Genomic DNA, 23,890 nt, shown 5'->3' on the forward strand with positions numbered 1-23,890 from the left:
TTAGGGAAGGAAATCTGCCGTCCTTATCTGGTCTGGCCTACATGTGACTCCAGAGACACAGCAATGTGGTTGACTCTCAATTGCCCTCTGGCAACTTGGAATGGGCAATAAATATTGGCCAGCCAGCGACAGCCGGGTCCCATGAATGAATAAGAAGTTTAAAGTTCATTTATTATTATTGTCATAAGTAGGCATACATTAACATTGCAATGAAATTACTGTGAAAATCCCCTTGTCGCCACACTCCGGCACCTGTTCGGGTGCACTGAGGGAGAATTTAGCACTGCCACTGCACCTAACCAGTACATCTTTCAGACCGTGGGAGGAAACCAGAGCACCTGGAAGAAACCTACGCAGACACAGGGAGAATGTGCAGACTCCGCAGAGACAGTGACCCAACCAGGAATTGAACCTGTGTCTCTGGAGCTGTGAGGCAGCAGTGCTAACCACTCTGCTACTGTACCATGCAAAAGTGACAATAATAAATCAAATCAAACCAAATCATGGTCAGAAATTCAAATGAAGTACAAGGCAGGTGCCCAGGGATCCAAGTCTCCAGGAGGGCTGGCCTGAGACCAGGGGAAGCATCTGGAAGCTGTCAAGGTTGGGTTGATATTCTGGATGGGATGATGTGAGCCTGCCTACCTTCCTGATCATTAACTGACCTCTCTCTGCTTGTTTCATTCCAAAAAGACTAATTCGAGACCAGACCATTCATTAAATAAATAACTTTTTTAAAACACAACTTTGGGGTGGGCTTTGATGACCAGCCACACGTCACAGGGAGCTGACCATTGCTAAGCAACCTGACCCCGCCCCTCCGCCCGTCGCCTGACATGACGCACCGATGCGCAATGACGTAGAAGTGGAGACGTACGTTCGCCGATTTGGCCCAGGAAGAGGCGAGATGGCAAAGCGGCTGCGCATTCGGGCCGCAGGAGAGCGACGGCAAAGCGGCTGCGCAGTCGGGCCGCGGGAGGGCGACGGCAAAGCGGCTGCGCATTCGCGCAGCGGTTGGTGGGAGGTGGGGCGAGACGGTGGGTGACGGCGGCGCGCATGCGCGTGGTGCTGGATGGGCTCGCGCTCGCTGTCTATCTGTGTGTGTGTGTCGGTGAGAGTAATGGCGGAAGGAGGCGTCCCCGATCTGGAGAGCCAGAAGAACGAGATCGGGAACTTGTTGAAAACGCCGCTCAAGAAAGGAGATTCGTGGTAAGGGGAGGAGAGGACCGTGTGCGGGTTAAGGAGGAGGAGGACGAAGAGGAGGAAGAGGGAGGGGTGATCGGTTAGTGACGGTAATTCGGTGCCTGGGGTTGCAGGCCGCGGGTGAGACCCTCATTCCCCCTCCTCGCCGCCTCTCTCTCCCTCCCTCCCTCAGAGTCTGGGTCTGGAGTCAGGAGACTGAAAGGGGGTCCTAGGGAGTGAAGGCTAAATCCCACCCCAGGGCCTCGGCCGGCGGGCGAACAGCCGGTTTGCCATGTCATTGGCCTACAAGCCTCGGGATTCTGGTCGTAAATGTAACGTGGGGGAAGCTCCGACCCTCGGCACAAACTTCCCCCACCGTATTGGTGATCCCAATCCTGGCTACCTTTTCTATTCGAAAACTTAAACGTTAAAACTCCCAAGAGGGAGACTCCCACTTTTCAAAAAGCTTTCCTTCCAACATTAAAGTGGGACGTGAAGGTTCCTGATCCCACTGTGTTCATGTTGAGAATTGACTTCAGATACCCGCAACAGGCACAGTTGGAATAACATTTTGCTGTGAATAATCCAGCGATTTAGACCTGAAGTTTAGGTTTTTTTAAATTGGTGTCACAAGTTAGGATTACATTAACACTGTAATGAAGTTGTTGTGAAAATCCCCGAGTCACCACGCTTCAGCGCCTGTCTGGGTACACCGAGGGAGAGTTTAACATGACTAATGCATTTAACCTGCACATCTTTTGGATTGTGGGAGAAAACTGGAGCACCCAGAGGAAACCCACGCAGACACGGGGAGAACGTGCAGACTCCACACAGTGACCCAGGCCAAGAATCCAACCTGTGTCCCTGGCGTTGTGACACATCAGTGCTAACCACTGTGCTGCCTGTGTTTTTCATGCAAAACATTTGACCAGTCCTGATAGTTGGTGGCTCCTAAACCATCCTGTTTCTCGCTTGCCCAATTTTAAATTTCCTTTTTTTTTGAGACTGTCTTGATATCCTGCATTTTTGTTATTTAAGAGGAACTCCTTTCTTTGATGCAGCAAATTGCTTTTAGCTGTCTGTTTGCAAGCGATTTTATTTTCAGTGCTCAATAATTTAAGAATGTGGCCCTGTGTACTTACAGAAGTACTGGGGCACTTCAGAAATTAGTTTATTCAGTTCAGAGTAAGGGAGGAGAAAGTCTTTAGCTGGTTTTAAATCTCAGATGCCTTAACAAATTTTTCAAGAATTTAAACACTGGCCCCTTGCTGACTCAGCTGTTTCATTGCGGTGATTAGGTTCACTCAGTTTATCAAGTGTTTTAAAGCAGTTTCAAAGTGAGAATATATACTTATTCCATAAAAAGACCTTAATGTTGAATACCAAAGCAGCAACATGTCCATAAACTCTGGCAACATCTTGTTACTGTTGCAGAAGGTGCTTAGACAAGTGGGTGGCACAGTGGTCAGCCCTGCTGCCTCACGGCACCAGAGACCTGAGTTCGATTCCCAGCTTGGGTTACTGTCTGTGTGGAGTTTGCATGTTCTCTGTATCTGCGTGGGTTCCTTCTGGGTGCTTTGGTTTCTCCCCCCACCTCCCTGGATGACATGCTGGTTGGGTGTATTGACCCAAGCAGGCACTGGAGTGTGGCGACTAGGGGAATTTCACAGCAATTTTATTGCAGTGTTAATGTGACTTACTTGTGAATAATAAATAAACTTTTAAAAAGGGAAATCATTGCCCTGGGCTACACTTCTGCATTTGATGGTTGTCACTTGTGCTCATCAAGGTGAGGAGATCAACACTGGGGAGTGGAATGTTTTCCAGTTCCGTCATCCATCATCAAGGCACCAAGTCCCTTTGACACCGATCCAGCCATGTGCCTCAAAATACAGCTTAAATCTAGATTGGAAGAACACTTCTCATGTTACAGCACCAATCATTCATTGCCAGGTGCCAATTTCTGCCAAATTATAGATAGCTTTTGCGCTAAAGATACGTAACACTTCAGGAAAAGGGGCAAAACTATCAAGACAAACCGAACATCAAAACTTTACAAGGAGTGAGCTTCCCAGTACTGATTAACTTATTTTTGCACAAGAAGAACGAAAGGAAATTGATTTCAATTTGCACCTGAGACAGATTTTTATAATAGTAATTTATGTTGACCTGTGGATGCTAGCTAGCCATAACTCTGGCAACTTCAGAGCTAAAAAGTTGTGGATTCAAGCCGCATGTCAGAGATTTAAGCACTAAATCTAATTGATACTTGAGTATAGTACTGTGCAAGTGCTGCATTGTCAGAAGTGCTATCGTTTGGATGAGACAGTAAACAGTCTATTAAGTCTTGGGAGGGTATAAAGGATCCCATGGCACCGTTCCAGAAAGAGCAGGTGAGCTCTCCTGTTGGCCTGGACAACATTTGTCCCTCATTTGACATAAAATCAGATTATCTGATCCTTTATTTTACTGCTGTAATGCAACTTTGCTATATATCATGCCTCTGCACCTTTGGTCTTCTGTGCATCCTCTTCCCTCAGTTCAAACTAACTGTGGCAAAACCTTTAAGCCATTTAGCAGCCTCATCTTAGCACCTTGGTTTTGTTGTTTGTGTCTGGATTTAAAAGCTGCAGAAATGCTGTTTTTTTTAATTAATGCTTTTGTCGACTCTCATGCCTTCAATTGCTAAGTGTTTGAAATATTGTAGGGCTCTTTTTAAAGTTAAAATTTCAAGAAAGAAATGTCAGGGTGATGGAGGGGTGTGCCCTGGGAGAGGAGGAAGACTGATCGATCTATTGCGTGCACTGCAGTTAGTCAGTAAGATGTAATCAGTAGCACTTCCCAAACCAATAACATTTTCCATCTGGAACAACAAGGGCAATAGTTGCACCAAAATTCCCATCACCTCCAACATTATGTATCTTGCTTATTCCCTCTTGTATTTGTAACAGTCACACTATTATAACTGCTTGTTGCTAATACGCTTTGCTGTTTCGTTCCAACTCCATATGCATCGTATCTACTCTGATTCCCTTTTTTGTGTAACAGTTTTTATGATGCCTTTTTCCCAATTCAAACATTTTCTGTAAAATGTGACTATGTTCTGTTCAACTTTGTTCCTGTACACACTAACCTCGCAAGGTCTTTTTTGATATGTCTTGTACGTTCAGTCTCTTCACTTTTGTAAAACGATGTTGTTATGAAATTCAGTTACACATTTATTGACAGCAACTTTTTGTCCTCACTCTTAACAGCTTGCTGCACGTTTGAAATTTCTCAAAGGAAATATTAGCACTGTGTCCACGTAAGCTTGACAGGATGTATGCAAGTCATTGGAATAAGGATATGAATTTAAGACTGAATACAGTTGCACTACAAATGTTGACAAAACTAGTTGCATAGTCCAGAGGCACCTCAACTTCAACCAAACTCTTCCAATTCATTTCTGTGGATAAAATTTTTATTGGTCCCAGAAGGTTGCCTTGAGTCAGGAACAGCAGAACATTGTATTAGTGCATAATGTTACAATTCAGTTTCATTAATTAAGTGAAAAAGAAACTGAAAATAGATATGAAGAAGTACTTCCATCACCCCATTGCTTTACAAAAAATGTTGAAGTGGAAGGAAAGTTAGAGTCAATGGTTTGAATCCAGGCAGGCATAAGAAAATTGCAGTGAAATTAAGACCATGCCAGTAGATTCGATCAAATACTTAGGGAAACAGAGAGAGAATAATTCTTAACAAATTCCTATGTCATCATTTCTACATTTATTGGGATTCATATGAGTGTTCATTAGCAATGTTATTTCAATACAGTTTATTCCCAAAAATAAGTTTGGAAGCACTGGTGTTGAATACAGTAGAGTAGAGCTGATTGTTGCATAATACTTTATTAAAAGTATCATTCTCGGGTGAGTGTCAGTGGCAAGGCTGACATTTACTGCCCATCCTTGTTTGTTCTTTGGAAGATTGTGTTGCCATTAGCTACTGCAGTACATATTGTGAAGGTCATCCCATAGTGCTTATTGGGTATTGAGTTCCATAATTTTGATTCAGGATGATTGATGCCCAAGTCAGAATGGTATGATTTGGAGAGGATGGGAATTTTGATGCACTTATTGCCTTTGTTCTTTTAGATGGAAGATGTTAACTGGTTTGGAAAATGCAACTGATCACGTTTAATGACCTGCAGTGCATCCAGTAGACCGATCATTCTTTTTCCCATCCCCTGGATATTTGTCTCTCTTTCCTATCCACCCCAACTAATCCTTCTCTCTTGGTGCCCACTTCTTTGAGTTAAACATTTTTAATTTAAAATAGACTAACCTAGCATGTTGCTCCTTCGGTAATGTTTGCTTTTGTATGTTTAGTTTGCATAGGATATACAGTGCTGAAATAAGCCATTCACCATTTACGTCCACTGAAGCCTCTTCCCATCTTGCCTCATCATAACCTCCTATTTTCTTGTCATATGCTTTTCGAACTTCTCCTGAATGTATTTATGCTATTCACTTAAACCACGCTGTGTGGTAGCAAGTTCCACGTTCTCAAAACCCCTTTGGATAAAGTCACTACTTCTGAATTCCCTATTGGATTTCTTTTTTTATTGATGGCCTCTAATATCTGCTCTTTCCCACAAGTGGAAACATTTTCTCTGTACCCACTCTATAAAAAACTCTCATTGCTTTCAAGACTTCTTGAAGGTCACTCTACAGTGTTTTTTTCAAGAGAAAAGAGACCCAGCCTGCTCATCTTTTCCTGATCTGCATATCTATAGATTCCTATTTTCATCCATGTAAATCTAAAACATCTGCCTAGTTCACGATGGGAAAGGCTGCAGAAGCAATGGGAAAGAGAAGACCTCACTTGCAGCTCATGTGACAAACCCAGGTAGATGTGAATAAATACTGCTGGCAAATGTCTTAGCCATAGAAAATGCTGCAAATATACAACAGGAGAGACAGGATATAATGCAAGTGACTGAAATCCTGAATCATTAAATCCTTGGTCTTGTGATTGAGTAATTTCAGTCTCAGTTTGAATTTATGCATTCATATTTTCTTCCTTTTGGGGAAATTTTATCTCTGCAGGTTATGAATTTCTGCATAAACACAATTTTTAGCATAAAATGTCTTCAAAACTAGTGAAGAGTTGTTAAATTAATTAAACAGTTTACCATTTTGAGACTCTTTTGAGTTTAAGAGTTTGTGTAGTATTAGAAAAGGTGAAAATTAGATTTGTTAATATACTAAGTGAATGTTATTGGTTGTGACCTTGGAGCCCACAATGCTGGCAGACAGAAATTGATCAGATTCCGACGTCTGGGTTTACAGCTGCAAGCTTCAAGGGAAAATGATGCTTTGGAAGCTTAGAAAAATCAATTCTGGAGAATGCTAGCAAAACGATCTGGTCTTTAACATGAACAGTGAGCTCAAATTATGAAAACCTCACAGATGAGGCACTTTGCTCAGATAAAGTAAAACATTTATATGGCGTCTTGATTGTTCCAAAATGCTTGATATCCAATTAATTACTTTTACGATGTTTACCCACTAATGTAGTAGTCGGTCTTGCTTGCAACAAGGTTATGCAAACAATGAATCACATAGAATTTACATAATAAAAACAGCCAATGTTATGCTCCCTCTCTCCCCACACCCCTGCCTTCATCCGACCCTCACCTGACGAAGGGGCAAACCCCGAAAGCTAGTGGCCTTTACTACCAAATAAGCCTGTTGGACTTTAACCTGGTGTTGTTAAACTTCTTACTGTGTTCATCCAACATTCATGTCAACATTCTTTCTTCTTCATAATTGACTGACTTCCTTTTAATTGGAATTATACTATTTGTTTCAACTACTCCCTGTGGTTGCAAGTTCCATATTCGAACCATTCTTTTCATGCAGAAGTTTCTCCTGAGCCCTTTATTGGATTTATTGATTGTCATATTTATGACCCCTAATTTTGAACTATTCCTCAGAATGGAGTTTCTATTCTCTGCCTTCTGACTTGGAGGTGAGCTAATTCTGCAAGTTGCCAATGACCAGAAACTGAACTGGATCAGTCATATAAATACTGTGGCTACAGGAACAGATCAGAGGCTGGGAATTTGCAACAAGTAACTCAACTCCTAACTCCTGTCCACCATTGGGTTGATGGGTTTTTGATGAGAGAGGGGATTAAGGGTTATGGGGAGAGGGCGGGAATGTGGAACTGAGCCACGACAGATCAGCCATGATCTTATTGAATGGCGGGGCAGGCTCGAAGGGCTAGTTGGCCTACTCCTGCTCCTATTTCTTATGTTCTTATGTTATCTAGAAGGCACAAGTCATGGGTATGATCAATACACACACCCCAGACATCCTCTGTTCCAACACCACCTGTTGGGGAAAAAGATACAAAAGTCAGCGTCATGTACCAGTCGACACAAAAACAACTTCTTCCCTGTTGCCATCAGACTTTTGAATGGACCTACCTCACGTTAAGTTGATCTTTCTCTACACCATAGCTACGACTGTACATTACATTCTAAATTCTCTCATTTCCTTCTGTTTGAACGGCATGCTTTGTCTGTATAACACCCAAGAAACAATACTTTTCATTGTATGCTAATACATGTGACAATAATAAATCACATAAAATGCCTTTACGTGCGGCGCCAGCAACACTCAAAAAACTCAACATCTAGAAAAAAGCAGCCTACTTGATTGACACCCATCCATCACCTTAAACATTCACCCTTTCCACCACCAGTTCAGTGACAGCAGTGTGTACATCAACTTATCAAAGTTCCTTTTGAAACACCTTCCAAATCCCTCTCACCTAGAAGGCCAAGAGCAGCAGATGCATGTGAACACCACCATCTGTCTGGAATTTGCTGCCCAAGTTGGTGGTGGAGGCAGAGACTTAAACTCATTTTAAAAAGTACCTGGATCTGCACCTTAAGTGCTGTAAGCTACAGGGCAATGGGCTGAGTGCAGGAAGATGGGATTAGAAAGGGCATCTGGAAGCCCGCAGGCTGGCACTGACAAAGGGTCAAATGGCCTCCCTCTGAACTGTAACCTTTCTGTGCCCACCACCTTGATGGAATTATAGTGCTGTTCTTTCACTGTCACTGAGTCAACATCCTGAAACTGCCAACCTAATAGCTTGCGAATGTACCAACACCACATGGACTGCAGTGGTTTCTCACCACCACCTTCTCAAGGGCAATTACAGACGTGCACCAAGTGCTGGTATAGCCAGTAACACCCATATCATGTGAAAGAACTTATAAAATCTATTATTAACACTTGTGCCCTAGTATTGTGATAATTCCATTGTGATAACAAATGCTAACCTCCCACTCCCAAATATTAAATGCTCTTTTCAACAACCTGTTAGTAAACATATTGATCAGTGTGATACTGAGTCATGCATGGTGGGAAGGTCCCAAGTTCAGCCACATATGATAAGGCAACTACATTTTACTTCTCCTTGTAAGCTATGTAAAAGGGAAAATCTGCTAAAACCATGGTCCTTTTAAATTCATTAACTTCTGACGAAAAGCGAGTTTTGAATAAATACACAATTAAAGGGGTTGATGTTGCTGGCATTATAGGATAAACTTTCACTGGGATAGTTACAATTTGCATGAGTTCTAAAAGGCTAACGCCAAGAAGCAAACAAAAGTTAGTACCTTGACAGCAAAGAGTTAGATACAAGTAATACCTTGTTGTATCTTCCTAACTTAGTGGTAATGTTACTGGATCAGAAATCTGGAGGCTTGGACTAATGTTTAAGAGACAATTCAAATCCCACCATGGCCATTAATTCTATTAATGACTAAATCTGGAATTTAAAAAAACTTGTCTCAATCATGAAAGTACTGGATTGTCATAAAAATCCATCTGAGGTTCTTGAGGGGAGGCAGTCTGCTGTCCTCCTTTGATCTGGACTACATGTAACTCTCAACCCACAGCAAATGTAGTTGACTCTTAACTGCCCTCTCAAACAGTCTGATAAGCCATTCAATTTCAGAGTAATTGGGGAAGAGCAGTAAATGTTGGTTTTGTTTAGTGACACACTCAAGGTTTTAAAAACCTTGGTCTCTTGGTGTCTCTCTGTGGAGATGGATTATATCAGAGTTGTACTTTTTGGCACAGCTGTAAACACATTGGCAGAGGCTTTGGAAATAGGTCTGTCAGCCCTGCAAATTGTTTGGAGGTGTGTGGTTCAGTAGAATAGATAAGAGGAAAGTAGTGATTTAATACCCTCAAAATAACTTGGATGTTTTGATTTTTAGGTTCCTGATAGACAGTAGGTGGTTTAAACAATGGAAGAAATATGTGGGTTTTGACAGCTGGGACATGTACAACGTGGGAGAACGTGGAATGTTTCCAGGCCCCATTGATAATTCTGGGCTCTTTGCAGGTATTGAAAAACTATGGTATATTTGAACATTTAACGTGTGCTCATGTTAGATTTTTCTAGTTGTTGAAAATTTCACAAGTAGACTAATCTTTTGTTTAAATGTGGATTCTTTATTTTGTAGGGGAATCTTATTTCACTGAACATAAGACACCTTTTGTGTGTTTTAATTAATGCATGATCTTTGGACAGCCGTTTTTTTTAAAAAAAAGCAAAGATCTGTTTTATTATTGTAAGTTGGTCAGATATTTCTTGCCTATGAACCTGAATAGGAGTAACTGGATTTAATATCTGAATCTATAATGCATTGTATGTGTTGCCTGACTTTGATCAATTTCTTTTAAAATCTATACTGTAATAAATCAGTTTCCAGCACAGAAGGAGCCCATCATCCTGCGCTGATATTGTTCTGACTGTCTTGTAGCATTAACAGTTAATGGAAGGAATAGACTTGTACATCCAAGCTTGAAGATGGATGTTTTAAGGGGAAAGTAAATTATGTAGGTGGGAGTGGCAAATTACAAAAAAGATTCAACAAATTAAATGAGTACGCAAAAATGGAAGCTGAAAACAGAGAAATGAGATTGTTCACCTTGATACCGGAAACATCAATCGGAATATTTTCTTAATGTTGAGGACTGGGAATTGTGGAGGTAGAATGAGATCCGGGTGTCCAGGTGCAAAAGTTAAAAACTAGTGCACGCAGACAAAAAGTAATCAAAAAGCCTATGAAATGTTGGTCTTTATCTCAATGGGACTGCAAAACAAAAGGGAGGATGTGACCTTGGCTATGGTTCATCTGGAGTATTATAGTCAGTTATGGGCACCTCAGACAAGATAATATCAGAATTGGAGAAAGTATGGAGCTGATTCAAAACGAGATACTGGAGCTTAAAGGACTAAATTATGGGGAAAGGTTGCATAAAATTGTCTTGTATTTCCTTGAATTTAGAAGTTTGCAGGTAATCTAGTATTTTCAAAAGTGAAATAAACAGATTTTTACTCAGTAAGGGTATTGAAGATTAAATACAGGCAATGGGTGTTGAGACCTCAAGTATCCGACATCAATAAAACAGTTGAACAGACTCCTAGGGTTGAATGTGTATTACCCAAACAATATTGACACTCTTCTTAGGATTAGGCTTAGTTCTGTACCAATATCTGGTTGAACTCTGACTACACTTATTTAAAGAGAATAATTAGGCTTTGCATGTGTAATTTTACTTTGGTAGGCGTTTACAGGTGAGAAAGAGATGCCTGATTTGAAAGCAAAAAAAATTTTCACAACTTGATGGCAATAAACTCTAAAGGTCTCTTGGATAGTCAGAAAACTTCAGAAGTTTAAATTGTGATTTGTAACTTTTTAAAATAATGGTTTGTTTGGTAACTATAGTTCTGCGGAGCTGTTTACCTAGATTTAAACTTAACTTGTCATGTGGCTGTGATTTTAAAGAAAAATCAACCACGTTGTAAAGTTAGCTAAATTGAGCTGTGCTGACATGGGAATGGAAAGTTGCTCCTTGATTGCTCTTAGATGCCTCCTGTCGATTATTTCATGGCAACGAAGGCAGCGACTTGGAAGTAGGTCAGTTCCATTCTTGATGCAGGTTGTGCATGACCTACATGATTAATTTTTCTGAAATTTTCATTGTAGTATTTCTTGTCAGTGGAGCGGGGAGAGGGTGAATTATTTTTGTTGTCGGGTGAGATAAATATTGATTTGTGTTGTTACACGTATTAGCATTCTGTGAAAAGTATTGTTTCTTGCACACTATACAGATAAAGCATACCGTTCATGGAGAAGGAAACGAGAGAGTACAGAATGTAGTGTTAGTGTTTATGATTCTACTCTTCCAAATAACACTGCTTATTTTGATTTGCTGGCCACGTCAGTTGTGATTTATTAAAATAAGATTTTTTTAGGGGCTTTATAGATGTTGGCATTTATACTTGGTGTGAGCTTGAATTATGTCTGATACAAACAGCTTGTTTCCAGATATAAATTAGTTAGACAAGCTATGATCAAGTATAATGTTTGCCTGCAAAATAACTTTATCTCCTTGCAGTCCAAAACAATGTTCCTTCATTTTTGTCAGTTCGTGTTGAGTGTCCTTTCTAAAATAGAACTGCTGAAACCAGCTTCTTGGCTGTAATGTTCCTAGAGCATCCAGAGGTCAGATTAATGCATGGTGACTGTCTGACATCCTTGGTTTCTGTTGGTAGCTATCTGAGCGGTTCAGAATAGATGCAGTTGCTACCCATGAAATCCAGCTTGTTTTGTGTGTGATATCTGCCAACTGGCGATTGTCATGTAATCAAAGATGTTCATAAATCTCTGTGGTATCTTTCTAAAGGAACTAATTAGAAATGGTAATTTTATCTAATAATTAGAGACCAGTAAAGCTGGCTCTTGAGGAAGGCACAATACATGATTTGACTCAGAGGTTAGATTAATGGTACCATGTGGTACTTTTTTAGTAAGAAGTCTCACAACACCAGGTTAAAGTCCAACCAATTTATTTGATAGTAAACTCACAAGCTTTGCCAAGGGGCAAACTTATTATGGTGCCTAAACTTATAATCTGTTACTTTTTTTAATAGAAGTAGAATCACAGGTCCTGAAGGAACACTTGATTGATGAGCTGGATTATGTCTTGGTTCCCACTGAAGCTTGGAACAAGTTGGTCAATTGGTATGCATGTGTTGTGGGTCAGGAACCCATTGTACGAAAGGTAAGGCAATGTTAAATGCAAGGAATTGATATGGGGTTTATTTGTAACTGACTTTGTTTAATTACTGCCTTTTGTAAATATTTGTTTTGGTAATGAACTCAAAATTGTACTGAAGCTGACTGGAATTGTTTCCACTGAATATTGATAAGTAGAACTGAATCAGTGAGATTAAAGCCTTGCAACACAATTCTGCCAGACTAATAATGTGAGGAAAAACTGAATTAAAAAAAAATTATTGTAGTGGGCATTAGGACTAAACTAATGTGGTGTGGGACTGGGATCACATGTAGAGATCATAAAATGTGCTGCAACTTTCATGGTATCAGCTCACAAATTACGAAGTTGATTGAACTTGAAATCCACTATTTATCATAGGTTATCAGTGCACTAAATTTTTTTTGAAGTGTATTTATTACTCACAAGTAAGGCTTACATTAATACTGCAATAGTTACTCTGAAATTCCCCTAGACGCCACAGTTTGGCACCTGTTCAAGTCAATGCACCAAACCATTAACCACTAACAATAACCACAACGCTATATGTTTTACTTTGGTTACTTCACTCTGACTCCACCATAATGGGTGATCCTACCAAGAGTTTAGGACTCCAGCAGCATCGCTTTCAGGATCAACAGAATGTTCAAACCTCTCCACTGCAGCATTGTGACAATCCAGGGAAAGGATTCATCATCATCCAATCCCAAACAAAAGGATGTCCTCATCACCAAAGCAATGACTAGTGCAGATGACTGCGACACAGACTACTAGCTCATCCTTTCCCCCATGTTCATAAAATTGCACTAGAAGTGGCGGAGGATGAAGAACCAGCCCAGAAAAAAGATCAACATTGAGCAGCTTCAAAAGCCAATGTGTGCTAGGAAACTTCCAACAATGTCTTCTCCAAAATGTTCATTTTAACAGAGTGGAGACAAACTGGAAAGAGTTGAAGGCGGTTATTAATGCAAGCTGTGAAGAAACCATAGTTTACAAGGCCAGGAAATCCAACTCTGGATTGACAAGAACGGCCGTACTACCGAACGTTTCATCAACAAGAGGAGAAAAGTTCTCCATGCTTAGCAAAATTACATAACCAGCAAGGCCAAAAGAAGAGTTCACCAGTCAGCAAAGGCAGAGGTACAAAGAAAAAATAGGGCAATTCAGTCCCTCCCTCCTTCAAGATCAAGGGAGAAACCTTCCCAAACGTGAAACATTTCCCTTACCTGGGGAGCCACCTCTTATCTAAGGCTGACATCAATGCAAAGATCCAATATTATATCCAATCTACGAGAGCTGCCTTCTGATGCCTGGGGGCGAAAGTCTTCAACAAATATGACATTTGTGCTGACAGCAAGATTTTCATGTATGTTCTCACACTTCCAGTTCTTCTCAAACTTGGAGTACATACTAACATCACCTCAAGGTTCTGGGGAAGCACCATCAACGCTGTTTGGGACGGATTCTCCTGATCAGCTGGGAAGATAGATGTACTAACATCAGAGTCCTTGAATCATAGAATCCCTACAGTGCAGATGTAGAGTATTTGTACCAACTATGTCCCATCTAGGCCTTACTCTTGTAACCGCACATATTTACTCTGCTAATCCCCCTAACACAGGTCAATTTAGCATGGCCAGTCAACCTAACCTGCATATCTTTGGACTTGAAGGATCCAAGAGCACCAGCATAGAGGCCATGATCATCCAAAACCAACCCTGGTGGGCCAGCCATGTGATTAGGATATTAGAGTTTCAACTGCCAAAGTAAATCCTCTTTGCCCAGTTCAAGGAAGGCTCCTGAACAAAAGGGGGGCAAAGGAAGGGCTCCAAAGACATGCTGAAGGCTTACCTCAAGAAATGCAACATGGATGTCAATGCCTGGGAGAGACCCTTGCTCAGAAGAGACCTACTTGGAGGGACCTCCTGATTGGGACACAATTCTTCGAGAAGACAGGTAAAAGGAGCCTGGGAAAGGAATCCCAACAATTTCAAGCCCAAGGACCGAAGCTACTTCCTGGAAACACTTGTGCTGTCGAAGATGTGGCTCCAGGATTGGGCTCATCAGCCATGCAAGGATGCACAGGACCCATCATCAGTAGAATCCCTACTGTGCAGAAGGAGGCCATCAAGTCTGCACCAACTACAATCCTATGTAGGCCCTATTCCCATAATCTGATGCATTTACCCTAGTCCCCCTGACAGGTGCAATTTAGCATGGTCAATCTACCTAACAAGCACATCTTTGGACTGTGGGAGGAAACCGGAGCGCCCAGAGCAAACACATGCAGTCTTGACACAAGCCGGGAATCGAACCTGGGTCCCTGGCGCTGTGAGGCAGCAGTGCTAACCACTATGCCACCATGCTGCCCTGGAGTGGAGCTTCTGAAGATAATACCTTATACATAGTTTGGACGTAGCCAATAAAATTTAAGACAATCTTAATATTGATCTCAATAAGAGTTTCCCATAATGTGTTCCTTGTCCAACGACACTCAATAAAGATCAGTAGAATAAAATTGAATTGTTTAATGGGAGCTGGATGGCAACCCTTCAAGGGATATGATATGACCACTGAAATTCAGTAACATTAAGTTTTCTGCTCTTCAATTCTGAGTGGCCTTGTACCCTCAGTGAAATCAAGAACATTGGTCTGTAGGAATAGTGCATTGATTTATTGATCAAAATCCATGCCACTCAATTCTAGGAGCTAACTCTTCACATGGCTTATGACAAGCTAATTTCTGCTACACATTCTACAAAAATAGTACACTTTGAAAGGTTTTAATACGGAATGTAGATGTTGATGAGCCAATTGAGTTGAAAAAATGTTGCTAAGACATTAGTCTGGTTAATTTAAGCTCTGTTTGCTCTGTATTTTACAACTGAGGTTTGCTCACTCAGATGCAAGCCAAAGGGTTAGTAGAATTTACCATGCTATATTTTGGCAGCTGCTTTTGTTTTTGTCAAGTGTGAAAAACAAACTCAAGCATCTGAATTCCAGAGCTCCATCTTTAAATTCTTTGGCATCGTACAATGCCAGAATGTGCCAGACATTCTCGCACATGCTCGAGTGTTATATGTCAGGATTTATACAAGTGGTGTCTGAACTCAAAACCCCAGATGTTGTGCTTGTTACGTGTTCATCGCAATTTAGTATGATGAAAGAGGAGACAGTAGCATGGTTCCTGAGGATATAATGTTTGGAGTTGATTGTCGAAGGTCTAACATTTTATGCTGCTTTAAGTAGAATAATGGAAGCTGGCCATGTGTACCTTTATGACTTGTATTTAGATGAACTGTTAATGTCTTTATTAGTCATTCATGTAACTTGCTTATTAATGAGAAACAAATTTTCAACTTCAACTGTTTGTCATTTTTTAAACTGCTGTGAAGGAAGTTTACACCAAGTGAAGCCTTTTTTTTTGGTTACCCAGTATAAGAATCATTCACAGATTAGATCTGGTTAGTTAGCTTGAAGTTGTTTGGTGTTCAGTTAGGTTTGGTTTTATGTTGCAAGCCCTTGGTTGTTAGGAACTGAATTTAGACTACATAAACTTGCTTCATAGACAGTTAATACACGTTTTGGGCTGAATTTGAATCCATGAAGCAAAATAACCCTGTCTGTAATCTACTTTGCTTTATTTTTGTAAACAGGTGTCCATCTGCACCACCACCTTCAGACCACAACCTCCCACCCCGATCTATACAGTTGCAAGTTACATGGTGAAATCTGTGGGCGTTTTGTTATGAATAGCTACGTGATCACACTTCTCATATCCACTGAGAGATCCAAACCTTTTTTAGTTGAGAGCACAATACTTTAATGTTGTAGGTACCACTACCCAGGCACAGTCAAAATGTTATATGTTTTTTATTCCATTGGGATGTACTAGCATTGTGTCTGGAAAAGACTGGTAGGAGTAACATTGGGAAACTAAAGTTGCTAGTTTATGATGTAAATTATCTCACACAGTCTAACTGTAACTTGTAGACAATTGAAATTAGTTTTAAAAATTCAGTATCCTTTTGAATAGTGTCTGAACTTGGCTGTTAAATGTGTGCGATCTGTGATGTTTGCAGAATATTCTCCATTTCCTAACTTTTTTGATCGCCACCTATTCATCGTAGTTATTTGAAAAGTATTTGGTATGCTATATGTATTACACCATGGTGCTTTAGACTTGAGCTGATCAGTAAAATGATTTGCTGTGTTTTTAATCTATGCTGATTATGAAGTATTTGTGTTCAGAGCAGTAAATGAATAAATCACGTGAAAAAATGAAATGTGCTCTTCCGACACAACAACAGTTCTATTATCAATATTCTAACAGTGCAATAATTCTTTTGAATTGGCTTTTTAGATTACTTGACTTGATAATGTAGGTAATTTGATTTGAAAGGGGCTGTACAGGGCTATGTACCTATAGAGAGAGCCTACTAACAGTTTGAGTCCAATTAGCAGAGATCTGGGAGCATTGGTTCAAGGATTTTGGAAGGTCATTATATTTGAAAGGCAAAAAATGGGTGACTTTCTTTTGAGGGGAAAAGTTGTGTATTTCATGCAAAAATATAACCTTGTTTCCTTGTATGTATTTCTTTAATCTGTTGGCTTTGTGTTTTCTAACGTAATGATGCATTCTGTTCACAGGTGGTTGAGCATGGAATGTTTGTAAAACACTGTAAAGTAGAGGTTTACCTCCTAGAATTGAAATTGTGTGAGAACAACAACATGGACAATGTGGTGACACGCCATTTCAGCAAAGCAGATACCATAGGTAAAACCCTTTCTTTCTTCGTTACTTCTGAAACATTGTTCTGGTGTTAAATGTGATTGCATGATATTTTTAAAAATACAGGCTTCGATCCTGGGCATTATATTATTTGGCTATTCACCTTGACTTTGAACTAAGTAATGTAGAAATACAAATGCATGTCTATGTTGTGAGTCAGTTAAAATGAACTGTAAATGTTTCCACTGAACACAGTAATCCTAAAGGGTGTGTCTTCAAGCTTTCTTCTGACTTCTGTTTTTACTATTCTTTTGAAACTGTTGCAAGGCAGTCAGGATAAGATGGGCTGTGGTTGGTGGAAATTCACAAAGTTTGTACAGTGAAAATTCCTCATATAATCTCCTGGCTGCTTTAACCAGTCATGTGAAAACGCAACATTCGGTGAATCAACAGCTAAAGTACAAACATTGCAGTCCCAACATTGGAGGCTTATCTTGTTTTGATGAGCACAATTCCTTTTGAAGACAAATCGCCAAAAATAAATGAAATATAGGTGGGATACTTGGGTTAAGGTATTTGTGTTACAAGTAGATTTACAATAACACTAATGAATTTGCTGTGGAAATCCCTTAGTCGCCATACTCCAGTGCCTGTCCGGGTTCAGTGAGGGAGAATTTAGCAGTGCACCTAACCAGCACGTCTTTCAGACAGTGGGAGGAAACCTGAGCACTTGGAGGAAGTCCACGAAGATACAGAGAACATGCAGACTCCACATGGACAGTGACCCAAGCCAGGAATTGAACCCAGTTCCCTGGCACTGTGAGGCAGTAGTGCTAACCATTGTGCCGCCATGCCTCCTCTACTAATTGTTCTGAGCACATGCAAGGATAGATTTAGACTCAGGTCTTATTAAAAGCAGTTTTTTCAAAACCATTTGGGGCTGAGATGAGGAGGAATTTCTTGGTGATGCTTTGAAATTCTCAACCACAGAACTGTGGAAATTCAGTCAGTGAGAAAGTTCAAGACCGATCAGTTGATTTCTAGATATTAAAGTCATTCAAGAATAAGGAGATAATTGCGGGAAAATAGCCATGCTCTAGTTGAATGGCAAGTTCAGAGGGACTAAATGACTGACCTATTTTCTATGTTCCTAATGTTAATATCAATTCCTGCAGCATTTCCAACTATCTTTTGTGACAAGGTGATGTAGGTTATGCAGCACGTTACCAAATTATGTGCATGCATTTATCTTGTGTAACAGTAACATTTTTCATATTTAAAAAAGTCAATTTTAGATGCATGCATTATAACTGCTTACTTAGAGTACCTGATTCTAAGATAACCAACAAGAAGGGCAGTCACTAAGATAGCAACTGCAGCAGATAAGCCAGTACCAGAAATGAAGACTGGAACAACTGGCCTACTATTACCACCCAACAAGCACCACTTTCCCATCCAACAAAAGGAAAGGATTCGGATTCCAAAGTCGTGGGTATAAGAGAGATGGCATAATTGGCAGAAGCAATAGCGAATCAAGGAGAGCTGGTAACAGCAGAGAGATAGAAAAGTACAAGCTGTAATGTTAGCTTTTTAAAATAAATTTCTTGGTTAATGTCAAATCTGAGTGAGATCTTCATTAATAGATTTACTGTAAATACAGATGTTCACTTATTGTGTGTCTTGGGCTCCTGATTCTTGCATCTCCTCTTGCAGCCTTTCCTGTTTGACTCATTGCTGTTTTAAAGCAGGGAATATTTTCTATGCACTCATAGCTGCAGACTTGTGGATAACTGAATGCCTTGAGAGCTTTGACATTATGCAAGATGTCACAGAGTACATGAGGACATTGCATTGCAGCCAAGAAAGCGACTGACTTAGATTTTGAATTGCTGAGCTACAGAAGCAAGAGTTTTTCGGATGTGCAGGTTGTGAGTTATTGCTCCCTACGCGTGTTGTTTCTATTATAATTCCTGCACCATGAGATAGCAGTTGTCAAAGGCAGATGCAACAGGTGGCAACACTCTAGCAGTCGGGATGAGACAAATGTAAAATCTCGCTGTGAACTGTGTATAGCGCTCCTTCAGATTCCCACATGGAACTGATGAGTCATGCATAGCCATCCACAGTTCTGCATTCAGTTCAGCAAACCCTGGAGTTAGATTTACCACTTTTTCATACAGTTAATGGATGGCAAACCTAGCTCTGTTATTGGCTTATTTCTGATGTTGAACTTAAGTAATTTCAATCTTTCCCTACTTATCACAAATAAAAGCAACATTGGAATAGTCAGTTTATTCAAACTTAAATACAAATTATGACTGGAAACTGAGGTAGAACTCTTAATTGCTTCTGACTGGTTCTGGATAAGGAGTGTTAATCAAGTTGTCAATTAGCTCCAAACCTTATCAGTGAAACATATGACATCTTTGACATACTGTAACAAATTGAAACATGGTGCAAGTAATTGCTTTTTAATCCAACATTTTGGATTTGCTGTTTGTAAAAGAAAAAAAAAAATTCTTGGGTACTTGAAACTCCAAGAAATTATTTAAGCTTTGCAATTGTTTCAGATTTCCATTGAATGCATGTTACCTCTGATTGCTTCCTTACCTGCTAATTTAGTAGGGTATAGGTTGCTTGGAAGACTTTCAGCAATCAGATTTATAAAGTAATCTAACTCTAAGCAATGGATGGAGAAAATCACTTACTTAGGAAAAGTGAATAATGTAGAAAGAGTAGAATATCACTGAACAGATGGGGCATTCACCAAGAAGAAAATTAACAGCCAGAAGTGATAATCCATGATGAAATCTATGGCTAACAGGAGAATGTTGTAGTCCTACAAGCAAGGTTTCAAGAGTTAGGGAAAAGATGAAAGAATGGGACCTCGAAGCTGGTAATCTCTGGATTTCCTGCTAGTGTGTGTGTGCTAGTGAGCGCATGTGGAAGAAAATCATGTGAATGTGTGGTTGGAGAAGTGGGGCAAGATGGGGTTTTTAGATTTTTGGAAATGGTGTTGTAACCTTTACCTGCTGTGAGGCAATTAATTAACGTTAGTGGTTTTCAAAACCAGATGTTTGCTATTGCAGGTTAATGGGTTACTTGCTTTATTCTGAACGTTTTAGCATGGCTGATTCATCAGATTGACAGCAGTTATTTGAGTTCTGGTACATGATCTACAAATTGAAGTAATTTGTTTTAGTAAATGTGTTATTTACTAAATAAGTGTCAGTCCTGAAATCTGTGCTGTTTTGTCTTACGTGTATTTAAGTGTGGTTTTGCTAAGTGTTAGGGACTTAAATAAAAATTATGACTGGAAACTGAGGTAGAACTCTGAATTGCTTCTGACTGGTTTTGGGTAAGGAAAAGATTTCTCAGCCATCATTTAAATCATTTATCTTTACTTGCCAGACTGTCTCAGCTTAGCCAAACTTCTACCCTACTTTGGATCGAGGATTGGCTGTCAAATAGGAGGCAGAGAGTGGGGGTTAATGGGTGCTATTTGGATTGGCGGTTGGTGACTAGTGGAGTGCCCCAGGGGTCGGTGCTGGGGCCTCAGCTATTTACCATTGAGATAGATGATCTGGAGGAGGGAACCGAGTGTATGGTGTCGAAATTTGCTGATGACACCAAGATTGGTGGAACGGCAAATTGCGTGGAGGATGTGGAGAGTTTGCAGAAGGATCTAGATAAGCTGGGCGAATGGGCCAGGAACTGGCAAATGGAATTTAATGTTGGCAAGTGCGAGGTGGTCCACTTTGGTAGGAATAATGGTAGGAAGGACTATTACTTAAATGGCGAAAAACTGCAACAGGCGACGGTGCAGAGGAGGGACCTTGGGGTCCTTGTGCATGAGTCGCAAAAACCCAGCCTGCAGGTGCAGCAGGTGGTCAGGAAGGCTAATGGGATGCTGGCCTTCATAGCGAGGGGGATTGAATATAAAAGTAGGGAGGTCTTGCTGCAGCTGTATAGGGCACTGGTGAGGCCGCAGCTGGAGTACTGTGTGCAGTTTTGGTCGCCGCACTTACGCAAGGATATTTTGGTCTTGGAGGGAGTGCAGAGGAGGTTTACTAGGCTGATGCCGGAGTTGAGGGGGTTGAGCTATGAGGAGAGGCTGAATAAACTGGGCTTGTACTCGTTAGAGTTTAGAAGAATGAGGGGAGATCTCATTGAGACATATAAGATGATGAATGGGATGGATAGGATAGAGGTGGAGAGGCTCTTCCCGCTCAGAAAGGACAGTAGGACTAGGGGGCACAGCCTCAAAATAAAGGGGGGGTGGTTTAGAATAGAGTTGAGGAGGAACTTCTTCACTCAAAGGGTGGCGAATCTCTGGAATTCTCTGCCTGTTGAAGTGGTGGAGGCTGCCTCACTAAATATTTTTAAGACGCGGGTTGATGGGTTTTTGATAAGCGAGGGGATTAAGGGTTATGGGGAGAGGGCGGGAATGTGGAACTGAGCCACGACAGATCAGCCATGATCTTATTGAATGGCGGGGCAGGCTCAAGGGGCTAGATGGCCTACTCCTGCTCCTATTTCTTATGTTATGTTCTTATCCTTGATTAGGAACCCTTGTTTTTCATTCAGGAGCATTTAGCCCTTTGAGAATCTTCCACCATTCAATGCGCTTGTGGCTGATCTGTGCCCTAACTCCTATTTTTACCTTTAACATCATTCCTTTACATCTTTGGTGAATAAAAATCTACCAAATACAAATGTTAAAGTTAACAATTAATTTAGCATCAGTTGCAGTTTGCAGAAGAGAGCCTCAAACTTGTATCACTCTTAGCACGTAGAAGTGTTTCCCAATTTCACTTCTGGAAAGTTAGGCCCTAATTTTTGAACTCCATTCCCAGACTCCCCAACTAGTAGAAATAGTTTCTATCAACCTTTTTTGTTCCCGTTTAATAATCTGAAACTTTGATATTTGCCTTCGGTTTACCCACCCATTTCCTCCAATACCCAAACTATGCTTCAGTCCCTGGAGGTGGTCATATCTTGGATGCCACCAGCTATATACTTATGATTGAGAAATGTTATTTTTTTTTCTACCATCGTTATCCATTTTTATTGGTTTTGGTGCCTCAGTTTAAAATAATTTCTGTCCTGATTTTTGCCACAGTAAAATCTGAAGTCTCTGCAGGAACTCCATTGAAGTTTAGAAGACTGAGACCTGATTTTATTGAGACGTAAATGTTCCTGAGGGAACTTGACAGGGTGGACATTGGAAGGCTGTTTCCCTTGGTGGGATAGACTGGAACTAAGTGGCACAGTTTAAAAAGATGGATATATGGGGAAATGCTTTCTCTGAGAGTCATGATTCTTTGGAAATGTCTTCTGTGGAGAGTGGTGGTGGCTGTGTCATTGAATATTTTTACTGAAGGGTAGATAGATTCTTGATTAACAAGGGAGTCAAACATATTAGGGAGTGGGTCGAATGTGGAGTTGAGGACACAATCAGTTCAGCCACAATCTTATTCAAAGGTGGGGCAGGCTCGTAGGACCGAATGGCCTACTCCCAGTTTGTATATAGATTTGTCCTGAGTTGTCCACACACTGCAATAATGATATGGTACACATTGTGCTTTTGTACTCAAAGTTGTCTCCAGATTAGCATTGGAAGTATAATTTTAAATAATTGTGTAATTATTGTAGATGTTTCCAAAATCTTGTTTTCTGTGGGTCAGTTACCCAGTCAGGATTGTTGCATTTGAAAACCAATATTGCTAATAAATTTGAATGTTTAATTAATATTTACAATTGTTTTACTTTCGACAGATACAATAGAAAAGGAGATGCGAAAACTATTCAATATTTCAATTGGAAAGGAGACGAGGTTGTGGAATAGGTACATGACAAATACATACGAGCAGCTTAACAAGCCAGATAGCACTGTTCAAGATGCTGGTCTGTATCAGGGACAGGTGGGTATTACATTCTACTGTTCTGTATGGAGACAGTGGGGCTGGCAGTGAGGGCAGGACCAGTTTTGGAACGCATTTTGGGAAAAAATGGGAGAAGCGCAAGTTGAATACAAACATGCGTTGTCTGATTGCTGAGTGGTCTCTTTCTAGGCCATATACTGTATGTATTCTTATGTGAATTAGTAGTTTTGTATTTTGATCTATTATGTATTGTGTTTCTGTGGAAATGCAATATCAAGTGTAGAGGTTTGAAAAATAGGGGCACAATTTTCAAACACAGTTAAATTTTATATTTGCACTCTTTTAATGGGTTATTAATTGTATTGCATAACATACAACAAATTGCAGATTCTGGAATCTGACACAAAAACAGGAAATGCTATTCAGGTCAGACAGCATCTATGGAGAGCGAATAGAGACAACGTATCGAGTCTAGATGACCCTTCGTCAGAGCTGAGGGCAAAGAGGATCAGCAGAGATTTATACTATTGGGGTGGGGGTCGGGATGTGGAATTGGACAGAGGGAACGTAAATGAGAATGCAGAAGGCTGAACGTGCGAAGAGTGTCCATTAAGTAACTTTTTTATTGTTTTATTCTTATTACAAATCCTGGTATATGGAATCATGAAAATTCAAGCATGGAAACTTTCTTTTGAACATGTCTCTTGTGATATCCTAGCTCTAGTGAAGTGGGTCTTTGCAGAATGCATAAGGTGAAACCAGTGTAGACATGCCGACCATAGAATTGTCTAAATGATCGCAAGGTTTTTTTGGCGACTTGTAAAACTTTATAAAGTTGAATAAACTGAATAAACTAGGCTTGTACTCGTTAGAGTTTAGAAGAATGAGGGGAGATCTCATTGAGATGTATAAGACTGGTGCTATGTAATGAGGCGGGTAGAATTAGGGACCTTGCG

The 23,890-nt window shown here is 40.5% G+C and overlaps 1 protein-coding gene across 4 annotated transcripts in view; it reads left to right on the forward strand.

The window, feature by feature from the left end:
- The first annotated feature begins 1,056 nt into the window (after window positions 1-1,056).
- The window catches only part of usp4 (ubiquitin specific peptidase 4), a 77,194-nt gene continuing 54,360 nt past the window's right edge, over window positions 1,057-23,890 (forward strand). For 2 of the 4 annotated variants that reach the window (XM_080218853.1, XM_080218860.1), the window contains exons 1-5: window positions 1,057-1,209; window positions 9,467-9,594; window positions 12,193-12,323; window positions 16,968-17,094; window positions 22,828-22,973. In XM_080218853.1, coding sequence (XP_080074979.1) covers window positions 1,073-1,209; window positions 9,467-9,594; window positions 12,193-12,323; window positions 16,968-17,094; window positions 22,828-22,973 — 669 coding nt within the window. In that variant the 5' untranslated portion in view covers window positions 1,057-1,072. Of the gene's footprint in view, window positions 1,283-9,466; window positions 9,595-12,192; window positions 12,324-16,967; window positions 17,095-22,827; window positions 22,974-23,890 lie in introns of all 4 variants that reach the window. The other 2 variants (XM_080218869.1, XM_080218879.1) reach the window with 2 other exon arrangements.

The sequence above is a fragment of the Carcharhinus amblyrhynchos genome, chromosome 3 (assembly GCF_965287045.1).
Source record: "Carcharhinus amblyrhynchos chromosome 3, sCarAmb.v2.hapA, whole genome shotgun sequence".
In the NCBI taxonomy this organism is placed as follows: domain Eukaryota; kingdom Metazoa; phylum Chordata; class Chondrichthyes; order Carcharhiniformes; family Carcharhinidae; genus Carcharhinus; species Carcharhinus amblyrhynchos.